The sequence below is a fragment of the Pelmatolapia mariae genome, linkage group LG1 (assembly GCF_036321145.2).
Source record: "Pelmatolapia mariae isolate MD_Pm_ZW linkage group LG1, Pm_UMD_F_2, whole genome shotgun sequence".
Classification (NCBI taxonomy): Eukaryota; Metazoa; Chordata; class Actinopteri; order Cichliformes; family Cichlidae; genus Pelmatolapia; species Pelmatolapia mariae.
Genome location: NC_086227.1, coordinates 19,718,535 through 19,742,471, shown reverse-complemented (window position 1 = coordinate 19,742,471; position 23,937 = coordinate 19,718,535). Strand labels below are relative to the sequence as shown.

General features: G+C 41.5%; 1 protein-coding gene across 3 annotated transcripts in view; it reads left to right on the top strand.

Moving 5' to 3' along the window:
• The window catches only part of apba2b (amyloid beta (A4) precursor protein-binding, family A, member 2b), a 73,719-nt gene that overhangs the window by 37,125 nt on the left and 12,657 nt on the right, over positions 1-23,937 (top strand). For 2 of the 3 annotated variants that reach the window (XM_063474968.1, XM_063474976.1), the window contains exons 2-8: positions 1,143-1,637; positions 1,977-3,064; positions 8,471-8,551; positions 9,817-9,856; positions 10,330-10,475; positions 16,708-16,743; positions 18,909-18,995. In XM_063474968.1, coding sequence (XP_063331038.1) covers positions 1,163-1,637; positions 1,977-3,064; positions 8,471-8,551; positions 9,817-9,856; positions 10,330-10,475; positions 16,708-16,743; positions 18,909-18,995 — 1,953 coding nt within the window. In that variant the 5' untranslated portion in view covers positions 1,143-1,162. The remainder of the gene's footprint in view (positions 1-1,142; positions 1,638-1,976; positions 3,065-8,470; positions 8,552-9,816; positions 9,857-10,329; positions 10,476-16,707; positions 16,744-18,908; positions 18,996-23,937) is intronic. The other variant, XM_063474982.1, reaches the window with a different exon arrangement.

The following is a 23,937-nucleotide window of genomic DNA, read 5'->3' as shown; positions in this document are numbered from 1 at the left end:
TGTCTAAGACAGTGCATGCATATTTTGGTTATTCAGTCTTTTCATAGTCCTTTTATTCAGTCTTTTTATATTTTAGAGAGTGGCATATGTAATGTTTACAGCAGTGGGTTTTAGTAATGGTGTCTCATTAATAACTATTTTCATAAAAGTGACATCTACTGTTTGATCTTCACAGCTGAAAGTACAAAAAGTGCCACCAAATACTGGCTTCAAAGAAACCTCCTTACCAAGAACCTTTTTCACAACTTCTGTTAACCATCTATAAATCATGAAGAAGAGGGCTTACATTCTTTGAATACAAAGGCCCTAAAGTGAAAAATACATCATAAACTTGGACCGTTGCTCTAAGAAACAGCATGACACTGACACACTAATGCCTTTTCCAGTAATTCCTCTTGATTTCTCGTTTTCATTTTCGATTCCAAAGGGAAAAATGGTCATTCATATGCGAGCAAAAATCTTTCATCATTCTTTTAGAGAACGAGAGACAATTTGCTGTTTCTCTGTCTGCCCTGCGTAAACAGATCTTGCATAGGAGCAGCTTTTACCGTGTCCCCACATTGAGTATTCTCGGCGAGTAAGCTTCAGAAGGATCAATAAGTGTCTTGATTGACTGATCATCTGCACTGGTATCTGTGCACATGTTCAGCACCTATGTGGAGATGACCTTGATTTAACTATTGATTCTTTGTCTGGCAGTGTCCCATTAGGTTTATGTGCAGGCGGTATGCCTAGAAAGGCTCTGTTCTTTGTGTTTATGGTTATAAAACAGCCTGAGCAACATGTCAAAACCACTGTTGTGAATTTGGAGTTTGAAATTTGAAGTAAGCACCAAAGTGTTCTTCAGACTGTAGACTGTGAATAAACCATGTCTTATTTAATTACAAGAATATATTGGATTCCCAGAATGTGTTTGTTTGCACATGGGTCTGTTTGATAAAGAGAATCTGTTTATAGAAATGTGTTATCACATTTCTATAAATCACACATGGATTTGTCCTAAAACCATATAATTATACCAGCTTTGGCCTTTATTATTTTCTTCCATTACTGTAGAAAACTCTACATGTGAACAATCATGTAATGCATCTGAAGTTGATGCCATTCTAAAGTCTTTCCCCTGTTTTTCCTCTGTCACATAGGGTAAAACCCACAACAATGCATGGCCTGTAAGCCGCCAACCATGGCTCAAAGGAAGAGGCCAGGGACCAGTGGAGGAAATAGTATGGCTGCCCCAGGTCCCGCCTCCTGTCCTACCGCTCACACTACAGAGTCATGTGATCTGAAAGCGGCAGCGGCGCGGCAACGCCCACACCGCTACCCCAAAGAATCGCATGAGCCGAAACCTCTCCCTCACTCCTGCAAGGCACAATATTCTTCTCCCAAGTCTCAAGACATGGGGCGCAGTCATCCAGAAGCGGATGCAGATCCGGAGGAAGAAGTGAAGCGGTACAGCAACCACGAACCAGACGCAGAACTTCAGGATCAGCGTCCAGCAACACCATCCACGCCGGAACATAACCACGACCGAGATGACCCTAACCAGGGGGACTTCCACGGTGGAGCCGACAGCCTGGATGATGATTCCAGCTCTGATTATATAAACAACACCTCAGATGATGATGATTATGATGACGGTAAATGTGTACATGGTCAACTTTTCTGTTTTACCTTTTATTTTTATAATATTTTAATATCTATTATTATTAATTCTGCTAATTGGCACAATATTTGCAGTACTGATTTTTTTATTGGTTCTACAAATCAAAGGAAAACCCATAAATAACATTTTGTAGCTACCAAAGTTTGTCCTTTAATTAGAAATCGAGCCTGCTCATGCTTAGTAACTGTTTGCGATTTAGACACCAGTAAGCTAAAGTATGCATACAACTTATAGACTTATAGTAATAATTATATTAGTGAAGAAGCTCCAAATATAAGGACCACAACTTAATGTGATTCTAAAACTTCTTCAGGGTTGGCAGAGGAGGATGAAGGTGTTACTTACTACATCCGCTACTGCCCAGAGGATGACAGCTACCTGGAGGGCATGGACTGCAACAACCAGGGAGACTGCAACCACAGCCACAGCCGGGGGGACTGCACCAGCACCATGCAGCTCGGCGGGTCCCACACTGATGAATGCCAGGAAGCTGTGGAGGGCTGGACCGAAGAGGGGGAGGGGCAAGCAAGAGAGGAAGAATGGGTAGAAGATGAGGAGGGGGAAGGGGCAGCGAGGGAAGAGTGGAGAGAAGAGGAGGAAGAGGTGAGGGAAGAGTGGAGAGAAGAGGAGGAAGAGGTGAGGAAAGAGTGGAGACAGGGAGATGAGGAGCCGCGAGAGGAGTGGAGGGAGGAGTGCCAGGCCAGGCAGGAGCAGTGGGCGGGTCGTGAGAGGCACCGAGTGGAGGAGTGGGGTGAGGGAGAGGGAGAGGTCCGCTGTGAGGTGGTGGAGCAAGATCCCGATGAGCAGATATACAACGGACGACCGGAGCCCATCCTGGACCATCACCACCACCATCATCACCACCACCAGCCTGCCACGCAGGATGCCGCACACACCCGAAGGGCTGACAGAGAAGAAGAGGAGGAGGCGGAGAGCGAGGACTACTGCCCTAACGAGGATGAAGAAGAGGAAGGCGAGGAGGAGGAGAGAAATGGAAGGGCCTACACCGGAGACTACTACGCCCCTGAAGACAACGGGAACTCGGTGCGAGTCTCTCCCTACCGAAGCCGTAAAGTGCTGGTGGTTGAGGGGGAAACAGGGGAGGAAGCTGAGGAGGACATTGATCAAATTGTTGCTGAGATTAAGATGAGTATGAGCATGGGGAGTCTCAGCAGTGGCACAGACCAAAGCCCGGAAGAGCTGGCACAGGACCCCGCACCAAGTGACTACCCTCACTCCAAGCCCGACGCAGCACCTTACCCTCCACCTCACCACCGACACGACAGTAGGCCCAAGTCCCTCAACCTCCCCTCCATGCACCACAACAACCCTGATCTCCAGCGGGGCCACAAGACGCATCCACGCTCCCCTGATGACAGGCAGAGATGGCCCCAAGATCAGGTGAGCTCGATTTTGAAGCAGCTGAAGAGTATTGCTGTTGTTTTAGATTTATATTTAATCCCTGAACCGAATGAGACCTGCCTTAAGGGCCTCATCTTCAAAGTAATTTATTGCAATGAACAACAGAAAAAATAAAGAGATGAGCCACACATTATCAGGCTACACTGATTTAATTATATAGCCCGAAGTAACTGTGTTTACATCGTTTCATTCAATTGTTCAAGAAGAAGGCTTAGTTTGTTTTTACATAAATACACTTAGAAATAGGGGAAGTCCACAGTCTATATAAATGTACCCCCTTAGGGTTAATTATTGGACCTCAAGGTAACTGTGTGTACCTTCTTAATGGCCAAAAAGGTGTGTACATGTTCCCAAGCAGTAAAAAAAAGATCATATTTCCACCGTTTCTCTAAGATTTTAAGGTGCAACCCCAGGAGATTTGCCTTTGTTGGGCCAAACGCAAAAAGAAATTGGGCAAAATACAAATGTTACTCATTGGTTTTAAGCTTTTATTGTTTCTTTGTTGATCTAACTTACATGAAAACACATTATTTTATGAGGAAAAATTGAATAATAATCATGCCGACACCCCGGGGTTAATAAACTTAAGCCAAAGCCTCCTCATGATGATTGTGCCGACAAATTTGACTTATTTCCTGTATGTTTTTCTTTTATTTTAATGAGTTCTATAAGGAAAAATATTGTTCCAGTGAGTTGTTGCATTTTCATTTTCATTCTCAGTTACTAAAATGTTTTGTATTACGTATACCTTTAGGTTTTAGTTTCCTTTTAGATGCCATAATACATGATAAGCTTGGCAATGCCCCAGTAACAAACCGATGTACCAGTAAAGCAACAACAGGATACTTTATTTTTATAAGCATGTATATATTTAAAAAATATCAGTGTTTAAATTCCTTTACTTTCTTAATTTGGTCTTTTACATCGTCTGGTTCTTATGGGCATTAGAAGAAGACATCACAGGGTATTTTCATTTAATGTTTATAGAGTTTGGAAAAATGCATGAAGGTGCATTACTTCTTGGTCCAGAGGTACATGTATAGATTGCCCTCCAAGTATAAATAAGCAAAAAATAATAAATACCGATAAAGAAAATCACATGAATGACAAAAGGTTACATTTCAAACTAATTCAGAACCTGTTTAACCTGTTTCATTTTACGACTAGTTAAACTATCTGCTGTACGCTGTTCACTGAAGTCAAGGCTATAAGAGAAAAACAGAACATGAGAGGAATACTCACATGAACGTAAGTCCCTGCACAGTATATTCTGGCCATATACAACAGACTCTTGCCACTGGATGTGATTTAAAGAGATTTGTGGTGATAAGAAGGAGATGAGTTACAGGTGACATGTTTGTCATTACCACCTAGAGAATAACAGGGGTGTCACCCCTCCCCCACGTTACCTTGAGATGTCCCCCCCCCTCCTCATCTCTCTGCTTCTCACGGATCTTGATTAATGCACACACGCTGTACATGCACGCTGATAGATCTGAACACACGCAGAGCCCCTCCACCCTCTAAAAGTCAGATGGTAAAAGGAGAACAGGGATAGTCTCCTGTGGGCAGCATGCTGATACCCACCTGCTCCACATGGTGTGCACAAGCGCTGGTACATTCACTGTATATATGTAGCTCATTTGTAGCACAGAAGTGGGTCAAGCAGTGTAGTGGCTTGATGAAATTGAAAACACACACACACACACACACAAAAAAACAGTTAAGTGCAGATGGAGATGACTCCCAGGCTCACTGAGATAATTCGGTCATTTTGTTCTCTCTTATTCAAAGAAATGTTCTCTGTGCACCACTTCAGAATGACCCTAGACTAGACCGGGACAACAGTGAATTTAAAAAGAGATGTGTTTTGCACAGTGTGGAGCCAAAAGATTATGTTAACTGAAGAGTTACAAGACTGTTCAGGGAGGTCATCTACACACAAATACAAGTATACACAAAAAGATGCTGTGCTGATGTTCTGTTTTCAGCACCAGTGTGCTTTGACATTTTGCAAACAGAATTTCTCATAATAACCTTTCTCAGTTACTTTTCTTTTTACTTGCTTAAAATTTATTCTGGGCTCTTTTTCCTACCATAAAGCAATCCAGTTGGGGGTTTTTCAGAGCTTGGTGTTTGGTTCACTAAAAGAAGCCATTATCACATTAATAATGGTGCGATTTTAGCAGAGTTTATTTAGGTGGATCCAAAGCTTTTCTTAAAAAAGCCAGTGTTTAAAGACTATGCTTGTACACAAGTAGTATTGCAATTAGCTATATTTTAAAGGAGACCAACTATGTGTTCTCTCATTTTCAGTCATAAATACAAAGCCAACCTAAAACAGTCAAAATGCTGGGTAAGTAAATAAAAATAAAACATAAGAAAATAATTACAAAATCTCATAAGTCTAGATTTTATTCACAATACAACACAGAAAAAAATGTCAAATGTTTAAACTCTGACATTTTAATATTTCAGCAAAAATATTAGCTCGTTTTTAATTTGATGTCAACAACACATCTAAAAAGGTTTGGACAGGGCCACGTTTACATCTGTGTAGGTGACCAGTGTCTGGATTTTTGGGAGAGGAATGTTGTCCCATTTTTGTCTGATATAGGATTCTAGTTGTTCAACAGTCCTGGCTCTTCTTTGTAGTATTTTTCATTTCATTATGCTTCAAATGTTTCAGTTGATGAAACGTCTGGAGTGAAAGCAGGCCATTTCATTCTGGACTCTTCTACTACAAAGCCTTGCTGTTCTTATAGCTGGAGTACATGTTTTGCATTGTCTTGATAAAACGTTGAAGGGTTTTCCTGGAAAAAAACACCATGTTGCTCTAAAACCGAGCGCTGATAACAAGTCTGATGGAGCCTCTCCTCTTCGCTCTGGAGGACTTGGAGTCCATGTATTGTAAATGAATTTCAAATTTGGATTCAGCGGACTACAAAACAGTTTTCCACTTTGCCTCAGTCCATTTTAAATGAGCCTTGGCCCAGATGATGGTGATATTTCTGGATCATATTCACAGATGGCTTCTTCTTTGCATCATAGAGCTTTAACCTCCATTTGTGGATGGCACATTGAACTGTGTTAACAGACAGAGATTTATGGAAGTCTTCCTGAGCCCATGCAGTGTTTTCCATGACAGAATCAGGCCTGTTTTTAATGCAGTGCTGCCTGATTTTGATTTTTTTAGCCTTTTGTTTCCCAATCCCAAGTTTTTTGATAGTTGTTGTTGTCAGTAAGTTCATGAAATAGTGAAATGTCTCACTTTTTTTGAAAGTTTTTTTTTTGGTGGTTCTGTGGGAAATTCTCATATCTCAAATCCAGGGTGTTAAATATTGAGATCCCAGTTTTTTCTGCTGTTGTTTCTTTATAATGTCAGATATAGCAGATATTCTCAATATGGTAATCTAAGACAAATGCCCCTGTCTGAGCACAGAAAATGCAACTAATGTGCAAACCTTCTGTGTGGCAGCCAATCAGAAGATCTGCATGGAGCAATATTAGATAAATAAATTAGAACTAGAACTAATCTAGTAGCAAAAATATGGAGATGGACATCACAGAGAGACTGCTTGAAATGCTTTTACATTTTATTTTATGTGCGTGCCATTATGTGTTAATCTGATGAGCATTCATCACAGCCTGATAAAGGTAATTATCGCTGAAGACAGCTGAGTGATATGTTGCTTCTAGCTGAAGATACTTTATAGAAAAGTAGTCTCCTAATTTTAGTTCAGACTTGAGGGTGATTGGATAAGTGAGTCCTGTCTTGTACATATGCACACATTAGCAGAAGCTGCCAATCATTTGGTGTTTGTCTTGTGAATGCTATTTGCACCGATGATTGAAGCAGTGCTGATTTATTGATGGTTAAGTCGCACATATAGGCTATTTGTAAAATGTACAGTGGGCTGGATTCACTTGGGATGCTGCTCATAAATGTAGTTTTGTAGACCATCACAGTTTGGCATTCCATCCCTCCCAACAACAACATGAATCTCATTAATTTAATGGTTGTTTGCACAACTGAGTTGGGCGGCACAGTGAATACTGATTAGAACTTTATGTCTATGCAGCTGCATGACAGCATGGGCTTTTCCTCTGAATTTCACATTTTTTTACTGCTTCACTGTGGAGGAGGAGTGGGGGAGATTTCTTGGAAGGAGGATTTTATTTGAGCCGCTAATACAATTAAATGTTAATGAGCCGTTGTGGACTGCAAAATGGGCATCCAGGGGAATGAAAGGGTGTTTTCCATCCTGCTAAGTTATGGTTCTGGCTATACTGACTGTTGTCCGGCTGCACTAGATAATTGAAAGACGCATGCCATCACCAATGATGCTCCAGTTTTTGAACATGTCTGAGAACAGACAAAGACTAATTTTCATTCATAAAGTTTAAATACCTGTGGTCAACCATCTAAAGAAATGGACAGCGCACAAGAGAGATGAAAAAGAGAGAGCAGGCAGGGTGGAGTAGGTGGATTCAAGTTTCAGGGTGATTTGTGACAGAAGGATAGCTGCAAGAGTGAAAGGGAAGGTTTTATCAGATCGTAGTGAGACCTGCTGTGATGTATGGTTTGGAGACATTGGCACTGATAAAGAGATAGGAGGCAGATTTGGAGTGGGCCAAGCTGAATGAAGACCCACAGGACCCAAGGAGAGGATTAGAAATAAGTACATCAGAGGGACCGCTCAGGGTGAGCGGTTTGGAGACAAAGTTAGAGAGGCAAGGCTGAGATGGTTTGGACACGAGCTGAGGAGGGATATTGGATATACTGGACAGTTGAATATGGAGCTGCCAGGCAGGAGGAATAGAGGAAGACCACAGGGAAGACTCATGGATGTAGTGAAGGAGGGCATGCAAAGGGTTGTTGTGACAGAGGAGGATGCTAAGGATACAGTGAGATGGAGGCAGATGATCCTACAATGAGTAGCCGAAAGGAGAAGAAGAAGAAGAAGAATACTGAATGTGATGATAGACTCTAAATGATTAATCCATCATTAAAATATGAAATACATTTAAAATATGCATCTGTGTGGCATCTATTGGATGTATTGTGTAATCGACAAAAGAGCAGACTGTTAAAAGACCAAACTCAACTATATTCCAGTGGTTTGAACCGATACTGCTTGTTTTCTTAACCTCTTAAGCCCCAAGCCTGACTGATCTCCTGGCTTTTGCCCCTGTATCAGGGGGCGTTGGGGCTTAATTTCAGTTGTATTTGTGGTTTAAAACTTCAAACAAGTACACAAAAAGAGACTTGGATACAGCATTTTGACTCACCTTGTTGGTTACAGTGCTAGCTACACATTAAAAACCTCAGTTTCCTTCACATTGTAATGTGCTTGCACCTGTTCTTCTGTGTTGGCATGCCAGGTGAGCAATGGCGCAGAGCAACCCAGAAAACAGCAGCGGTCCGACCTCAACGTCCCCCTGGAGAACAACAACGTACCAGAGGTAAGACGTTCTCTGGATATCCTGTCGCAGTGTTTCCTTCTTTGTCATTTATCTACCCCGAGGTTGTTTGCACAGGATATATTGTTGTTTATGTGTGCGTGCATCCATATGGTTATGTTTGTGCGTGCATGTGTGTGTGTGACCATTTAAGTAAATGAGTAATTGTGTAATTACAACCTCAGCTCATGTCCTCTGCTTCGGCATGATAGCATCCTGATAATTGACTAGCATTCTGCTTGTGGTTTTATGAGAGCCATTTCTCATCGAGACGTCTGCGGTAGGAGGATGCCCCCGTTCCACCCTCCCACCACCCTCCCTCCACCCTTACTTCCTTGTCCTTGAGGGGAGTAGAATCTCTGAATATGGAGGGAAGGCTCAGTAGTATCACCAGGATCAGTGTTTGAATCTCATGAATCTCCCTGTGGCCATCTAAAGCTTCCTCATCCCTCGTGGATACGATATCTCTTTGCAATCGGTCTTTACCTGCTTCCATAGTGCTTTTTAGCAAGTCAGGCACGTGGAGATTCTGGAGCTGCAAGGTTTAAATGCTTTTATCTGTGTCAGTGTTCATTTTGACAGCAAATTCTGATTTAGCTTTAGTCATAGTCTTGTGACTAAAATGTCATGCAGCTGTAGTCATAATTTAGGCATTTAAGTTCTTCTAGTTTCAGTCTAGTTTTATTTGACTAAATGTCATTATTATAATAGACTAAAACTTCAGTTTGCCATGGTATTACTGGTGAGAGTTGCTCCACATTCCAGTTTACTAATCATATTATTTTCCTTGACATCAAACGCAAAAGGTGTCTGCATGTGTGGAGAAGAGGAACTAGTTGTACTGTTCCCCAGCGGCAGATCAAATGTTCACATTTAACCTTACCGCACAAGGATCTTACTTCTGATTGGATCACTTCCCAACTCGTCCCGCCTTTCTACACAACTTAATTAGTTCTGATTGGATCTCGTCTCTGCAACACATTTTCATCTCGTTTTTGTTTCTTGATGATTGTGTAAATACATTTCATCATAGTTTTTGTCTATGATGATAGGAATAATTCTGTAAATTTGGAGTCACTGGTCTTTCAACTGTTGTGAAAGCCTTGTTTTGCTAGTGTGTCTTTCATGATGGTAAATTTGAAGTTAAGTTTATGTAAAGAATTTAAAGTTTAGCATGTTTATTTTCAAACAGCAGAGAAGTACAGTATGTAATTCACTGTAAGTCTATTCATAACATTTATCTGCTATTACCTGTTTCTGTCTTCCAGCCTACAAAGAAGGTCGCGTCCTTCCCCAGCTTTGTCGATGGTAAGTTCATCTGCACATCTGTTTGGTGGTGAAATTAAAATTTTGGAATAAAAACCAAGTAATCACAATAAGTAACACTATTTCCCTGCCTTTGGGCATGATCTAGGGCTAACAGTATGTTTTAAAAGGCTTTAGTTGCCATGAGATCATGGTGGCACATCGTGCTCCAAAGTGGGTGTCTGAGAGTCCACATCTAGATATCACAGGATATCACAGATGCAGATTAATCACAGCTCCTGTTAGCACTGCACCTCCATTAGCTCACAGCCGGTGGCCATTTCACTGCTGAGGCCTATCCAGCCGTTTATCACTATATCTCCAGTGTTTGGCTCCTTTTTCTTCACGCAGCACACTGACTGCAGTAATTATAATACCTTCTCCGCTGCACGCTCCACCCTTTCAGTCTAAACATGCTTTGTCTTTCCCTTTGTCTCCCTCTTAATCACTATCCTCTCTGCCTCTCCCTGGCTCAGTCCCAGGACCCTGTGAGCCAGAAGACCTGATTGATGGGATTATCTTTGCTGCTAACTACCTGGGCTCCACTCAGCTGCTGTCTGAGAGGAACCCCTCCAAGAACATCCGAATGATGCAGGCCCAGGAGGCCGTCAGCAGGGTCAAGGTACTCAAAAACACCCACTCGCGCACCAATTCACATACGAAGACACGCACAGTTACCGCTGCATTTCTGAGTCATACAGACAATCACACTTCCTTATGCTTTCACAATATAGGTGTCACAATATACTGGTGATAGTAAATAATATGAAACAGCAATATCATGTCAGAAACACGGATATGACAACATGGTGATAACAACCTAGTGCCAGCACAGCCATGATTCAGCTCAAGAGTCAAGTTTATTGCAACTCCCCAATTTAATCTGTGCTCACCTACACAGGTGGAGTCAGGCTGCTGTTGGGTTGTTAAGTGAAGCAGCTGGAGATGAGCAGGCTGGACTTAATTCTTAATTTAATTACCAATTTGTTGTCTGCCCTTGTTACTGCTTTTCCTTGCTTTCTGAGTTAATACTAGCCTCTTAAAATGTGCAACTGTGCCCTTCGCCTTGTGCTCTGCACTTTCCAGCTGGCCCGATTGAGTTACAAGAGTTTGCTGCTCTGTTCTAGCTGTGCAAACTGAGCGCTGCACATGTCAGTGACATTTGGTCAGGCTGGTTTAGGCTTGTTATTTGCCTTATTAGAGACAACAGAATAATCTTTTCAGATGTTCTGAAGACATTTACACAGTTTGTTGGTTCTGTTAGATTACTAATGGCTTTATCCTTTTTTTCCTTTTTAAAAAATTGCATCCCACCTCCTCTCTGCACCCACATGGTTCACATAGCCTCTGTGTCAGATCCACAAAGCACAGCAATAAATAGAGCTAAGTGTGCTAAGGTATGCTGAGGAGAGGACACAGAGGGAGACAGAGTGAACCGATAGCAAGGCTTAAGAGGGCTATATATACACGGAGAATTGATTGAATGATGAGACGTACGTGGAAAACTCTGGGGATAATGCGGACGATCACAAAGGAGTAAAAATGCAGCTGTCAAAGTTAAATAGAAAGTAAAAAAAGACGCGAATCATTGCAACAGAAGGCAGAGGAAGGAAATAACAAAGAGCAAATAAGTTCTCACAGAAACCACGGGGACCATTTTCATTTCTTTTTTTCTTTATTTTTTGCAATATTTCCTATGGCTAACATAATTATGTAGGGAAAATCTCACATCGTGACAGCCCTAACAACATTAAAGACTAATTTTGGTTGCAAAGTGTTTTTCCTCTGGTTCCATAATGCTTTGTAGTCCCTTATTGAGTCTGAAGAACTGTGAATATCAGAGCCAGCTGGGTCGGTCATGGGTTGTAATTTACAGCTGCCCTGTTGGGTAGTCAGCTACATCATTTGTAACTTCAACAAATATTGATGCTGAGAAGTAGCACTAGTAGCGGCAGTGAGGCTGCGGTAGTCCCAAGTCGCCAGGAAGTACTGCCGGTGATCCTAAGTATCTGGAAATATGTATTAGTTGAATAAACAGTTCCTCCAGTAGGAAGCTGCTGAGAGGCCGTTCCCCTCGGACGGAGCTTTTTATACAGTGACGGTTCTCTAATTTCTAACAGATGTGCCATCATGATGTTACCATCATTCTGTTGTTGTTTAAGCAGCACCAGAAATGCTCAAATGTACCTAAAGACATATAAAAGGACATAGAAGCCTTACAGGAACACTCAGTGGCATTACATGACTAATACAGAAAGTGTATTCCTGATACAGTGTTGTTTTTCACATTACTGCACGTGCCTAGAATGGGAAAACACAAATAAATCCTGGTACTGCAGAATATTCTGTTATATTTAGTCATTTATAACAGCTATGACATTATTTCTTAACTCATACCCACAAACTTCCAAATCAAATATACAGTACATGGATATTAATTATTTTTTCTAAGCAGTATAGTCATGTATTAAGCATCAGTGGTCTTTTAGGGCAGCTGAAAAACTTGGCCAGATTAGACTTCAGGGCACGTGTGTTCGTCACAGCCGACTGGATAATGGGGCTTCTGGCATGTGAGCCTTATATTTCCCTTGTTGACATTCACTCCCTGCTGTTCACTAATATCATTACAAAAATGATGTTTCAGAAAAGTGCTGTGGATGGTGCTAGTGCAGCTCAAAGAGGCTCATTTCATGTTAGTTTGGAGAAGCTTTTCATCAGTGTTGCTCTGTCCAGAGCTCTTGTGATAAAACATCTCTTATGACAAACTAGACTGTCAGACTTATGGTACTGGTCACATTTATCTGTTTTGGGCTCGCAGTCCCTCTGTCAGGTGACTGATGTCATCTCGTGTCGTGACAAGATGACATTAGTGCTAACGTTCTGGTGCGTAGTTGCTAACCGAGCACCGGCCTCTTTTATCTCCCTCTCGTGTGAATACAAGCTTTGATGTTATTCTAAATATTGAATGACTGCCTCCGTAGTGGTCTACTTTTAGAAAGTTACATGCTGAAATAAGACTTTTTAATCGACTAGGTGGATACGTGTGACCAAAGTCTGTTTTAGCTTCTCATATTGGTTGTATTGTCTCCGTTTTAGCCACATTTTGCAGGTTTCTTATGCTTGTGTGAAATAAACAAACATATAATTTTGTTCATGTAATTATTAAGGGACAATCCTACATAATTAGAGTTTCCATAAGGTTTGTATATGAAAATATAGGGAAAACACAAATAAACTCAAAGGAAAATGTATGTATCTTGACTGCGCTGACATGTTTCACAAATATAACACACATATCAAAGTGTAGTCACAGCCTGCTGCTTCATGGTACTCCGTGAAGCTGCTGTGAGGTGGCATTGATACCTAAAAAGACAATATGGCTAAACATTTATACTTTTCTTCAAATATTTAGGTTCATTTCAGCTCATTCACTGAGCTGAGCATGTGTACAGACTCATATGGATGCTGTGCTATCCTATGTCATGGTACTTAATGGGCAGGCTTTCATAAATAGGCATGTGCATGAGAGAAGAGAGAGTATATTTCTGAGTCAGTATTGAGCCAAAAAATAACATTATAACTACTGTTAGTAGCCCTTAGTCTTTTTATATGTCGCTGAATCAAAACAAAATAATCCACATCACTGAATTACTAAATTGATTTAACAGTAAATAACATTCACAGTAAAAATAAACACTAATATCTGCAATCTGGAAGTATACTAAAAACTGCTATAAGGTCATAAACGAACAAAATCACATATGTTACCATTTATAGCTTGAAAATGCCTATAAGTGAGTTAAATTTCTCACTGTGGTAACATCCAATATATTATTGACTACTATTGTCCTTCATTTATGATAAGGATTCGTTTTAGAGATAACACAAGTATGGTTCACTAGACTGGTATATGTCTAAAAATGGACTTCTCATGTCTTGTGCTAATAAACCCAATTTCCCAAATTCAGGAAGAGCACTGCTGATTGATCAGATGCAATAACAACCCTATTTGTCACATTGTCGGATCTTTGCTGATCGGTTAGGAGAAATCCAAATTCAAATTTTATTTGTCACACACATAACTGTACACAGTACGACATGTGGTGAAATGCTTATTGCTGTTCAATATCCAACCATTAAATGACAGTAAGAATTGACAATAAGATTTACAGATACTACAATATTTACAGATTTTAACTTAGAAATTTACAGTAAAAAGAATGTGCAAATAACGATTTACAAAAGAAATTATAAGAAGTGTGCAAATAAACAGAGTGCATGCAGTGATGTGATGTGTGAGAGTCCAGTCCTACACCTGGTTCAGGGCCAGAATAGCCTGGGGGAAGAAGCTCCTCCTCATTCTCTCTGTTTTATCCATGTAGTTTTACAACTTCAAAGTGAGGCATGAGAAAGCCAGTTTTGATGTCAGTTTAAGTTAACATTTAGTTAGCATTTAAGCTTCCTTGCCCTATAAAGGGTTACGATAGAACACTAATTATGTCGCATAGCCCTCAGCCCTATCCTTATTGTTGTGTTCTTCAGATTAGCTTAGGGTTGAGAGTTAGCAGTGCAAAAATATTAATACATATCAAAATGTTCCTGAGCATTGCTAGAAATGTGTAAGTGTTAATATGAAAAAAATGTAATGTGAAAACGTCAATACAAAAGTTAATGGGTGTACATTTGTTTATGACAGTACACATTTTGGAAAAGCTACCTAATGAATGTTTAGTTGATTTCCTTTAGTTATTTTTAATAGAATATCTATTAAAAAAAAGTTGAATCTTCAGTGTTGTCGGCCAGTCTTTCTGAAAGAGTTACAGTGGGTTTCACACATGCCCCGAAGGCCTGAATTTTTCGAGGCATCACCTGGAGAGGCAGTATGTGATAGACCAGCATGTGTCCAGATCAGTCAGACTCAACATTAAACAGACTTCATTCTGCCAGCTCTACACTACAAAGCCTGCGTGTGAATAGAGCAGGTACTGCAAGGGAGTCCTACCCCCTGCATCCTTACCCAGCATCCCTTTAAGAAGTGAAGACATGACTGACACAAAGGTCTCTTATAGTGTGTTAATTAAATGTGTCATTCAATCAGCAGATTTCACTAAAGAATGAAGGTTGTTTACAGCCCAGGAACTGAGACCTTGGTTGAACAAGCAGAGCTGCTGTAAACATTGCCCACGATGTCATCATCGCAATTTACAGAACTGTGTTGCTGGCATGACTGTCCATGTGCACTTTTATCACTCGCTCTTTGCCACACAGTTGTCCGCCTGCACAAAGTCTTCTCCAACCGACTGCAGCAAATCAGCCGTTATCTCTCACTGATCTCCCTCGATTGGCCCTTCATTATGTAATTCATTTATCCCTTGTGAACCGAATGAATAGCACTATAGCAACCGACCTTAAACACTGAAATGGAGACTGTCGGCTTAACGCAAACCACACATAGAAAGAACCTCGTGTCCTCTCCTGTTCTTTATAAATATGTATAAATATGTGCTATTTAAATAAAAACAAGTTGACTAAAGTATATTTCACCCACACTTGTATTTTTGCCTCACATCAACCCAAGGAAGCATTTGTGTAGTATAGTAAAGCACAGGTTCGCACCCTGTGGTGCTGAACTGAGCAAAAAGAAGTATGGCAGGTAAACTGTAGCAGAGCTGTGTAGGCTGTTTATGCAGATCTTTGTGCCATGATGTTCACTCGCTGTTTGATGTAATATTTATGAAGCTTCAACCCCCCCCCCCAATGCTCTGCTCCTCGTCAGCAGAGCAATAGGTGTTGCTGAAAGCCTCAGATGTTTGTCTTCCTGAGAGCCGATCACAGAAGAGGAAACTTTACAGATTGGAAGCTGGAAAAAGACGCTTCCCTCTGGGCTGTTATTAATACTGTGTTGGTGGTTACAGCTTTGCAGCAGTGGCTCAGGCAAACATCCAGTCCTGCACTCGAAAATGTAATGTCAAGATAATTTCCTCTGGTCGATGATAGATGGAAGGAAGGCCAGCAGCTCAGCTTGAACCTTATACGGAGGGGATAAATTGAAAGATTACCGAGAGCTAAGAGTCCTCCTAAAGATTAGTTATCTAAGGTCAACTGTTAGAGCCCACTACATGAACAGTATTACTGATGCGCTAATCACACCCATTAGCTCAGTAAAACTTTCTCCATATTAGCTAAGCTCTTTAATTCCAAACACAGTGACTTGACCTTGAAAAAAAAAAACAACCCAAAAACCAAACAAACCCAAAGCAGAGAGTTGAAATCCTTGCACAGGGCTTATCGCCCCCGTTTTCTGTGTGTGTTGTTGATTGTTTTTTCCAGCATGTCTTTTCTGCTAGCAGCATTTAGACGGTGTCGTAAACGTGAAAGTCGGTAGGAGCAGTGCCCGTGCGTTTGATCTGAATGACAGAGTTTGTCTGTGTGTTGATTAAATGCTTTGTTCAGCACATTACCTTAAAAAGCTTTGTGAAGAATGCAGGAACAGTGTCAGTCCATGTCTACACGCTTTTGAGTTCATACGTTTTTGTTTGTTTTTTTAAAGAAGCAATTATTACCGTCTGTAATTGCTGTTGTGATAACCAATATGGCTGTGCGAAACGCTTTCTCAACAAACACACTCCTCCTCTCTCGCTCTCTTTCTTTCTGTCACTCTTCCTGTTTGTGAGAGCAGCGACAGCGCACCTGCCTTTTGGTTTGGGGCTTTACTGTCTTACCTTCTTTTATTTACCTTCTTTATTTCCTCCTCCTCTTCCTCCTGTTTTTTGTGCTCCTGTATCTGCTGACCTTGTCCCGTCCCGTCCCAACGCCTGCCTGCCTGCCTGCCTACCTGCCTGCCTGCCTGCCAGAGGGTACAGAAGGCTGCCAAAATCAAGAAAAAGGCGGTGTGTAATAAACGGAGCAAAAAGAAAGACCCTTTGGCCACTTTACTTCCACTCTCACCTTTTAGTTTTTTACTTCATATTTGCCTGTCTGTGTATCCTCTTCCATTTGTGTCTCAAACACTTGAATGTTCATGCACTGAGTTCAGCAAATCTGTGTCAGGTTTATCTCTGTCTTTCTGTCTGCGGAAAAAGAAATCTGTATCTCCAGAAATATTGTAGAACTCTTTAAAACTAACAGTTATATTGTTATTTATTAGCCAAATACCAAAGTGAGTCATTTTTTATACCCAAATTTGAGCCAGCCCACTTCTCTGAGAAGCCATAAATTATTCAAGCATAACAGTCAAAATAATGTTTTCGTTCAGGAATGCAAGTAAATAACTGTAATTTAGGATTTTAATCAAAATTAAATGATGTGCTTCACTGTGTTTTTCAGTCTTTTGTTTTTTAGTATTAGAAATATGATTTCGATCAAAGAGCTTGCACATACTGCAGGATTAACCATTACAGAAGCATTAAAATCCTTTGGGTTATAAACAGTACTGTCATTTAGACTGGGTGGTGGGCTAAAAAAATTGTCAAGCACTGTATATGGAAAGAACAAAGAAATAACTGAAATAAATGTGATGCAAAAACATCCCACACAAAAACATTAGAGACTATTTTTTTCTTTTATTTCCAGTCATATTCTTATTCGTACATATTGTTATTCTCCAAAACATACCGTAGGGTTAGAGTTAATTTTCTATTGTACTGATACATCAGGGGTTATATTTAATGTGTTTTTGTATGTTTTGCACGTCTCATACTGTGACTCATTCAGTGACCCTTTTGCCAATTTCTTACGTAAAATAATTAGGATAAATTGAACCGAGTGAATATTATGTTACATCAGAAAAATGCGAAAGAGATCACTTTAGTGATTAAATCACATTCCCGTATATACAAGATAAGCATTGCCTATAGACAACATTAACATTTACTATTGTAGGGGCTAAAGAGTGCTTTGTTTACCTAGAATATTTATTTTCCTTATATGGAAACAGAGTTGCTTTTATATTAGACTAAACAACCACTGAAACAAAGTAGCATAACGTGTTACTGACATGAATTATTATCATGAATTTATAATAAGGGGATATCCCATCAGTTATTCTGTGTCTGAAGCTTCTATCCCATTAAGACTTAATGCTGATTGGCTGACCTTCTCAAACAGAACAGCAGGTGGTAGGGCTGCTGTGCTTACAACCCAAGCTTTGTGTCCAAACTGACCATATTATGTGTGTCTCCAAGACACAGTACAGACCAATAGTAACCAATAGTGTCTGAAGCGTTTAGATCAATCTGAAGCCTGAAGATTTTGTCTGTCAGATTTAGTCTGACACTGTTACAGTATAAATATAAGGAAAAATAAGGAAAAGCATAAGAAAATCTTCTACCTCAAGGCCAAATGCAGGCAAATGTACGTCACATGCCAGCCACAATTTATGTTTGCAAAAACTAGTTTGTACCCTAAAGAAAATTAATTACTATTCATTGTATTTTCTGATACTGGATATGGACAGAAAATGATGAACTAATGACAGGTCACAGTCTCCCCCCCCCCCAAAAAAAAGGTTTACCGTTTATTGCTTGAAACAAATTTTAACCACGTGTTTTATTTCTCTACGAGATTGCCTTATTTAAGTACATAAGACAGTTTTAATTCAACTAAAACAAGCATAGTTTTATTAGATTTCTACACAGAGTGATTAGAGGGAAATGTGCACAAGCTTGTTGTGTGCTGAGGCTGCATTACTCTCACTGGTGTAACAGCCAGCTGGTAGGGGTTTAGTGTTAAGCTGTTTCTTGTTTCCGTGCCAGCTCGCCCATCCTCGTGCCAGGACTATTGATGCAAACTAACGCTACTGCCAAACACTTTCTTTTTCTTCCTTTGCCACCTCACCTCCAGACTCAGTAACATGTCCATGTAACAAGGACTTTTCTAACTGGGCACTAAGCTTTACATGCATGAGTTTTGGCAATTAAAAAAAGGCATTCCCACATTTAAAACAGACACTATTCAGACAGCTGCGTGCACAATGAACAGTCAGGCTTGACACAAACATCTTAAACAGCCAGACACAGGTGATTTAACAAACTCTTCTGTCTGTATGTTGCTTCAGAGCGCAGATGGAGACGCCCAAACCCTTACCGAGGTTGATCTGTTTATCTCCACCCAGAGGATCAAAGTCCTCAACGCAGACTCACAGGTAAGTGCTCCATGTTTCTGTTAAAAGTATGATTTTTCACCTGTGAGAACAAAAGCTGTTTTCCCAGAAACTATGAGTCAGCGCCTCAGGGGAATGATGTTATGTCATAATTGTCAAAACAACAGCTTAACTGCTGACACCAGCTGCATCCTACAGCTGCCCCAGCTCTGATTGTTGTTTGTTTAATCTCATGACGTCACTCTGTGAATTCTTTTTGACCGTGGCTGAAAATAGATTCTGCAAAGCCAAAAGAAAAAAAAATGGTGCAGGATCATCTGTGCAGCACTGCCTTTACTTTAATGTCACAACAAAGTGGTCCTTCAGAAGTTCGGACCCCAGACTTAATGGATGCACACAGCAAAGTTAATGGTACAATGATAAATAGTATTAGCTGTACAGAAAAAGCAAGAAGCACATAAACACAGCATCCTAAACACAACAAAACTACAGTGACTAGGAAGAGATCTCAGGTTTGTTGTTTAGCACTCAATAAAAGAATTAACATTACCAAGCTCACCTTTTTTGACTTCAGTGTGGCTACATAGTACAAGGATTCAAAGGTTAACTAAAAACAAATGTAAAAATTAAGTGTAAAAATCGCAAAATCAGTGATACAACAAATGACCATGTAGCAAGTAATTCAATCAGTGTTAGCTAGGTAGTGTGCTAGCAAACTGTTGCTATATATGCTTCTGTAGAGCTAACACGTGCCAGCACACCAGCTCCACAAAGCAAAATAAAGCCTTCATAAGACATAATGCAGTCCTGTGAAAAACTGAGTACGGTGTTATTCCCTCCATAGCCAGGTCCCAATAGTCAAATGGCCTTGATCGATTGATCATCAGTAAGTTTGATCACCTCTATAAAGGCTAAAGTGTTGGCAGTTTGTGAGTCTTGCTCATTGAGATTGGGATGTATGGTAACACAAAAAGCCAAACATTCTTCCCAGGAGTGGATTATAAGGCTTTTCAAACAATTTAGTCCATCATTCTACACTAACAAAGATTACATGGAAAACATACATACATACACACTTGTCCCAGCAAATTCACATGAAGTTCAGACCTGGAATGCTCAGAGAAATTGCAAAAAACACAAGAGTAACATCTAAAGGACCCTAAAGGCCTGAGATACCAAGTTAAATGTTAAAGTTCATAGCAGTAAAATTAGAAAAAGACTGAACAAATATAGGTTATTTGGAAGGGTTGCTAGCAGAAAGCAACTTCTCTCTAAAAACAACATGGCAGCACAATGTAGGGTTGCAAAGTTGTATCTGAAGAAACCAAAAGTCCTCTAGAACAATGTCCTGTGAATAGACAGCACCAAAACTGAGACGTTTGGTCATAATGCACAGCACCGCATTTGGTGATAACCTATAATAGCATGTCAGCATAAGCACGTCATATTAACGGTCAAACACAGTGGCGAGCCTGTTTTGCAGCCAAACAACCTCCTGAACCTTCAACCATGAACTACCGTGTATTATAAAGTATTCTAGAGTCAAATGTGAGGCCATCTGTACAACAGCTACAGCTTGGCCTAAACTGGGTTGTGCAACAGGACAATGACCTCAAGCACAGCAGCAAATCTGCAACAGCATTGCTTGAAAAAAAAAGAAGAATCAAGTTGTCAAAGTCCAGACCTCAACTTGATTGAAATGCCGTGATGGGACCTTAAGAGAGCGTTCCATGAACAAATACTCACAAACCTCACGCACAAAATGATAAAAGAAAGGGCCAAAATTCCTCCACATTGATGTGAGAGACTGATAATGTCATACAGAAAACAAATACTTGAGATTATTGCTACTACAGGTAAAGCAAATAAGTCATGTCATACTTAGTTTTTGGTGGAGGGTACAAAAAACATTTTTTGCAGGACTGTATATATTTCACAAGTATTTTTCTTTTCTGTAGAAGACAGAAAATTTCATTTTCACCATCCATCAAGAAGAAGCTCTTATCCTCATACATTTAAGCTCTGAGGCCTCTGCGCTTGAAAGCCTCACAGATGGTGAAGCAGCTCTTTATCCTTTTCTGATCATAGCCCTTCTTTCTCAGTTTTGATTCTTCTGACCTTTTCCTCTTTGGCTGTTTCTCCGCCATCTCACCTTCTTGACAATGTGATTATGTTCAGCTGTCCCTCTTGTTCTGCTCCTTTCCCCCATCCTGTCTCCCTCTTGTTTACAAGCACAAACATGCCCAGTTGTTAGTTGTATTTTGTCCATAACTGACATTTAGTAGACTGTAAGGAGATATTTGCTGAATTTGTGTAAGTGTATTAAATCAGGAAGAGTTATTCCACCTCCAACCTTCAAAAATGCCTAAAGTTATAATATAGACTAAATTTTCTTCAATCATCAATCCCTCTGAAACTGGACAAAAAGTCAAAAATTCACCTGGAAGTCTGATTTTTATCTGTCGTATTTCTCCACGTTCAAGTTTTTACATGAAACCCCCTCTCTGCACACTTACAGAAACTTGCCTTTTAGCTTTACAGCAAGCTGTGTTGTGAAGGAGCCACACTAGTCTTCACAGGAGGTGTAGTGCTTTGATGGAAGCGCTACACTTCCGAGAGATTTGCTGTTCTACAGATCATGAATAGAGCCTTGTGCTCACAGTAACAGTTAAATGTATATGCGATAGATGATTCATTGGCAGTATTTCAGGCTCAGCTGCTGCCTGGCCATCTGAGCAGTGTCAGAATTGAGTGTGTTTGTGCGTGCGTGCGTGTGTGTGTGTGTGGGCAGCCGCCTGGCAGAAAATAACGTGCTGCAATGCGGTGTCTATCTTCCTCTCATTTTTCCATCTGGTTGCCACTGGTCCCAGATTTTAAATAAAAGCCTTTTTTGTACACGTAAAAGCTCGATGTAGCTTACGTGGGGTTCCTGACATTGATTCATAATAAGAACAACTCCAAAGGTGGGCTGGAACAACAGCATTTATTAGCCTGATGTAATAAAAGTCAGCTCATAGTTAATGACGTTAAGTAACTTAAGGTTATGTATATAACCCCGGTTCTCTGAGTAGCATGAGTGAGTGTCTCACTATGGGGAACGCCTCCTGCGTGACCTCATCAGAAGCTCAAATACCATTACGCCAGCCTTTACAGGCTGGCTAGGTGACGCCCATGTCAGGAGGGGCTAGTGCCTCCCTATATAATAGCCTGACATAGCGTCAGATGTCATTCAAAACAAGCCCACCTCTTCCTCGCTTCCATAGCAAGGAGGGCGGTCTGGTGAGACACTCACTCATGCTACTCAGAGAACCGGGGTTATATACATAACCTTAAGTTCTCTTTCATAGCATTCGTTTCGTGTCTCACTATGGGAGAAATACTGACTCCCGGATTGCCAGACATGCCTGTTAAGAAGACAACTGTCCCCAACAGCACCTCACAGGTGAGAAGCCCCCACCTGGGAAGAACCTGCACTGAGGACTGAATGCGCTAGGTTAGGCGCCGTCACATCTAACCTGTAAAACCTAGCAAATGTGTGAGGTGAGGTCCAGCATGCAGCCGCACACACCTCCTGAATCGAAACTCCCCTAAAGAGAGCCCATGAGGTTGCCAGACCTCTAGTGGAATGCGCACGTAAGCCAGCAGGGGGCTGAAGGCCCCTGCTAGTATAGGCCAGGGCAATCGCTCCCACTATCCAATGGGAGAGGCGCTGTTTAGACACCGGCTTTCCCATATGTGGTGTAGCCCAGGACACGAACAGCTGGTCACTTTGTCTGACACTCTGGGTTCGGTCCATGTAAATGCGCAGAGCACGGACTGGACACAAGGTATGCAGCCGCTGTTGCTCCTCTGAGGAGAAAGGCGGTGGGCAAAAATTAAGGGATATTATTATTAAGGGATGCTGGCCAACAGTCCTCCCCTCAAAACCAATATGGCAGGCCGAAATCGCCGCCAAATACACCTTAATGGTGGAGAAGGCTTTACCCTTATCAATCAGGGCCTGAAGAAATGACAGAATCACAGCCACAGAGCACTGAAAAGGGATGGTCTGTGATTCTACACACCAGCTTTCAAACAGACGCCACTTGTGCTCATATAGCGTCCTAGTGGACGATGCTCTAGAACACTGAATAGTATCGATAACACTATGAGGGAGCCCCACTGTGTTCAGGTTAAACCACTCACGGGCCAAGCCCATAGAGCTAGCCTCTCTGGGTGGGGGTGGAATATTTCCCCCTGTGCCTGAGACAGGAGGTCTCTGCGTAGTGGTAACGGCCAAGGTGGGCCGCACAGCTGCTGAAAAATCTCCGCCAGCCAGTGCTTCCCTGGCCAGTGCGGGGCTATCAGGATCATATAGTGACTTCTCTCCCTCACTCTGGCCAGAGTTGGAGAAATGAGGGCCACTGGGGGAAAAGCATAGAGAAGGGTTCTCGGCCACTCGTGAGCCAGAGCATCCACCCCGAGTGGAGCTCTCTGATCGTGCAGCGAGTAAAATAGGGGACACTGAGCATTCTCCCTGGATGCATAAACGTCCACGGTCGCCTGGCCGAATTGCAGCCAGATCTGCTTCACCACTTCTGGGTGAAGCTTCCAGTCCCCATACAGCGGGTTGCCCCTGGAGAGAAGATCTGCTCCAAAGTTCAAGATCCCCGGCACGTGAGTCGCTCTCAGTGACAGCAGGTGGACACTGCTCCAGACTATCAGTCTGTGTGCCAGTGTGTGTAACTTGGGGGACCCCAGACCCCCCTGTCTGTTGATGTAGGCCACAACGGTGGAATTGTCCGACCTCACTAAAACATGATGACCCTTCAGCCAAGGGAGAAAGTGTTTTAGCGACAGGTGAACTGCCAGCAGTTCCAGACAGTTTATGTGGGTGGAGCGCATGTGAGGGCCCCATTCCCCATTCACTGTCCTGCCTTCGTGGGTGGCCCCCCAGCCCGAAAGAGAGGCATCCGTGGAAATCACCTTCCTGGCTGAAACTGCC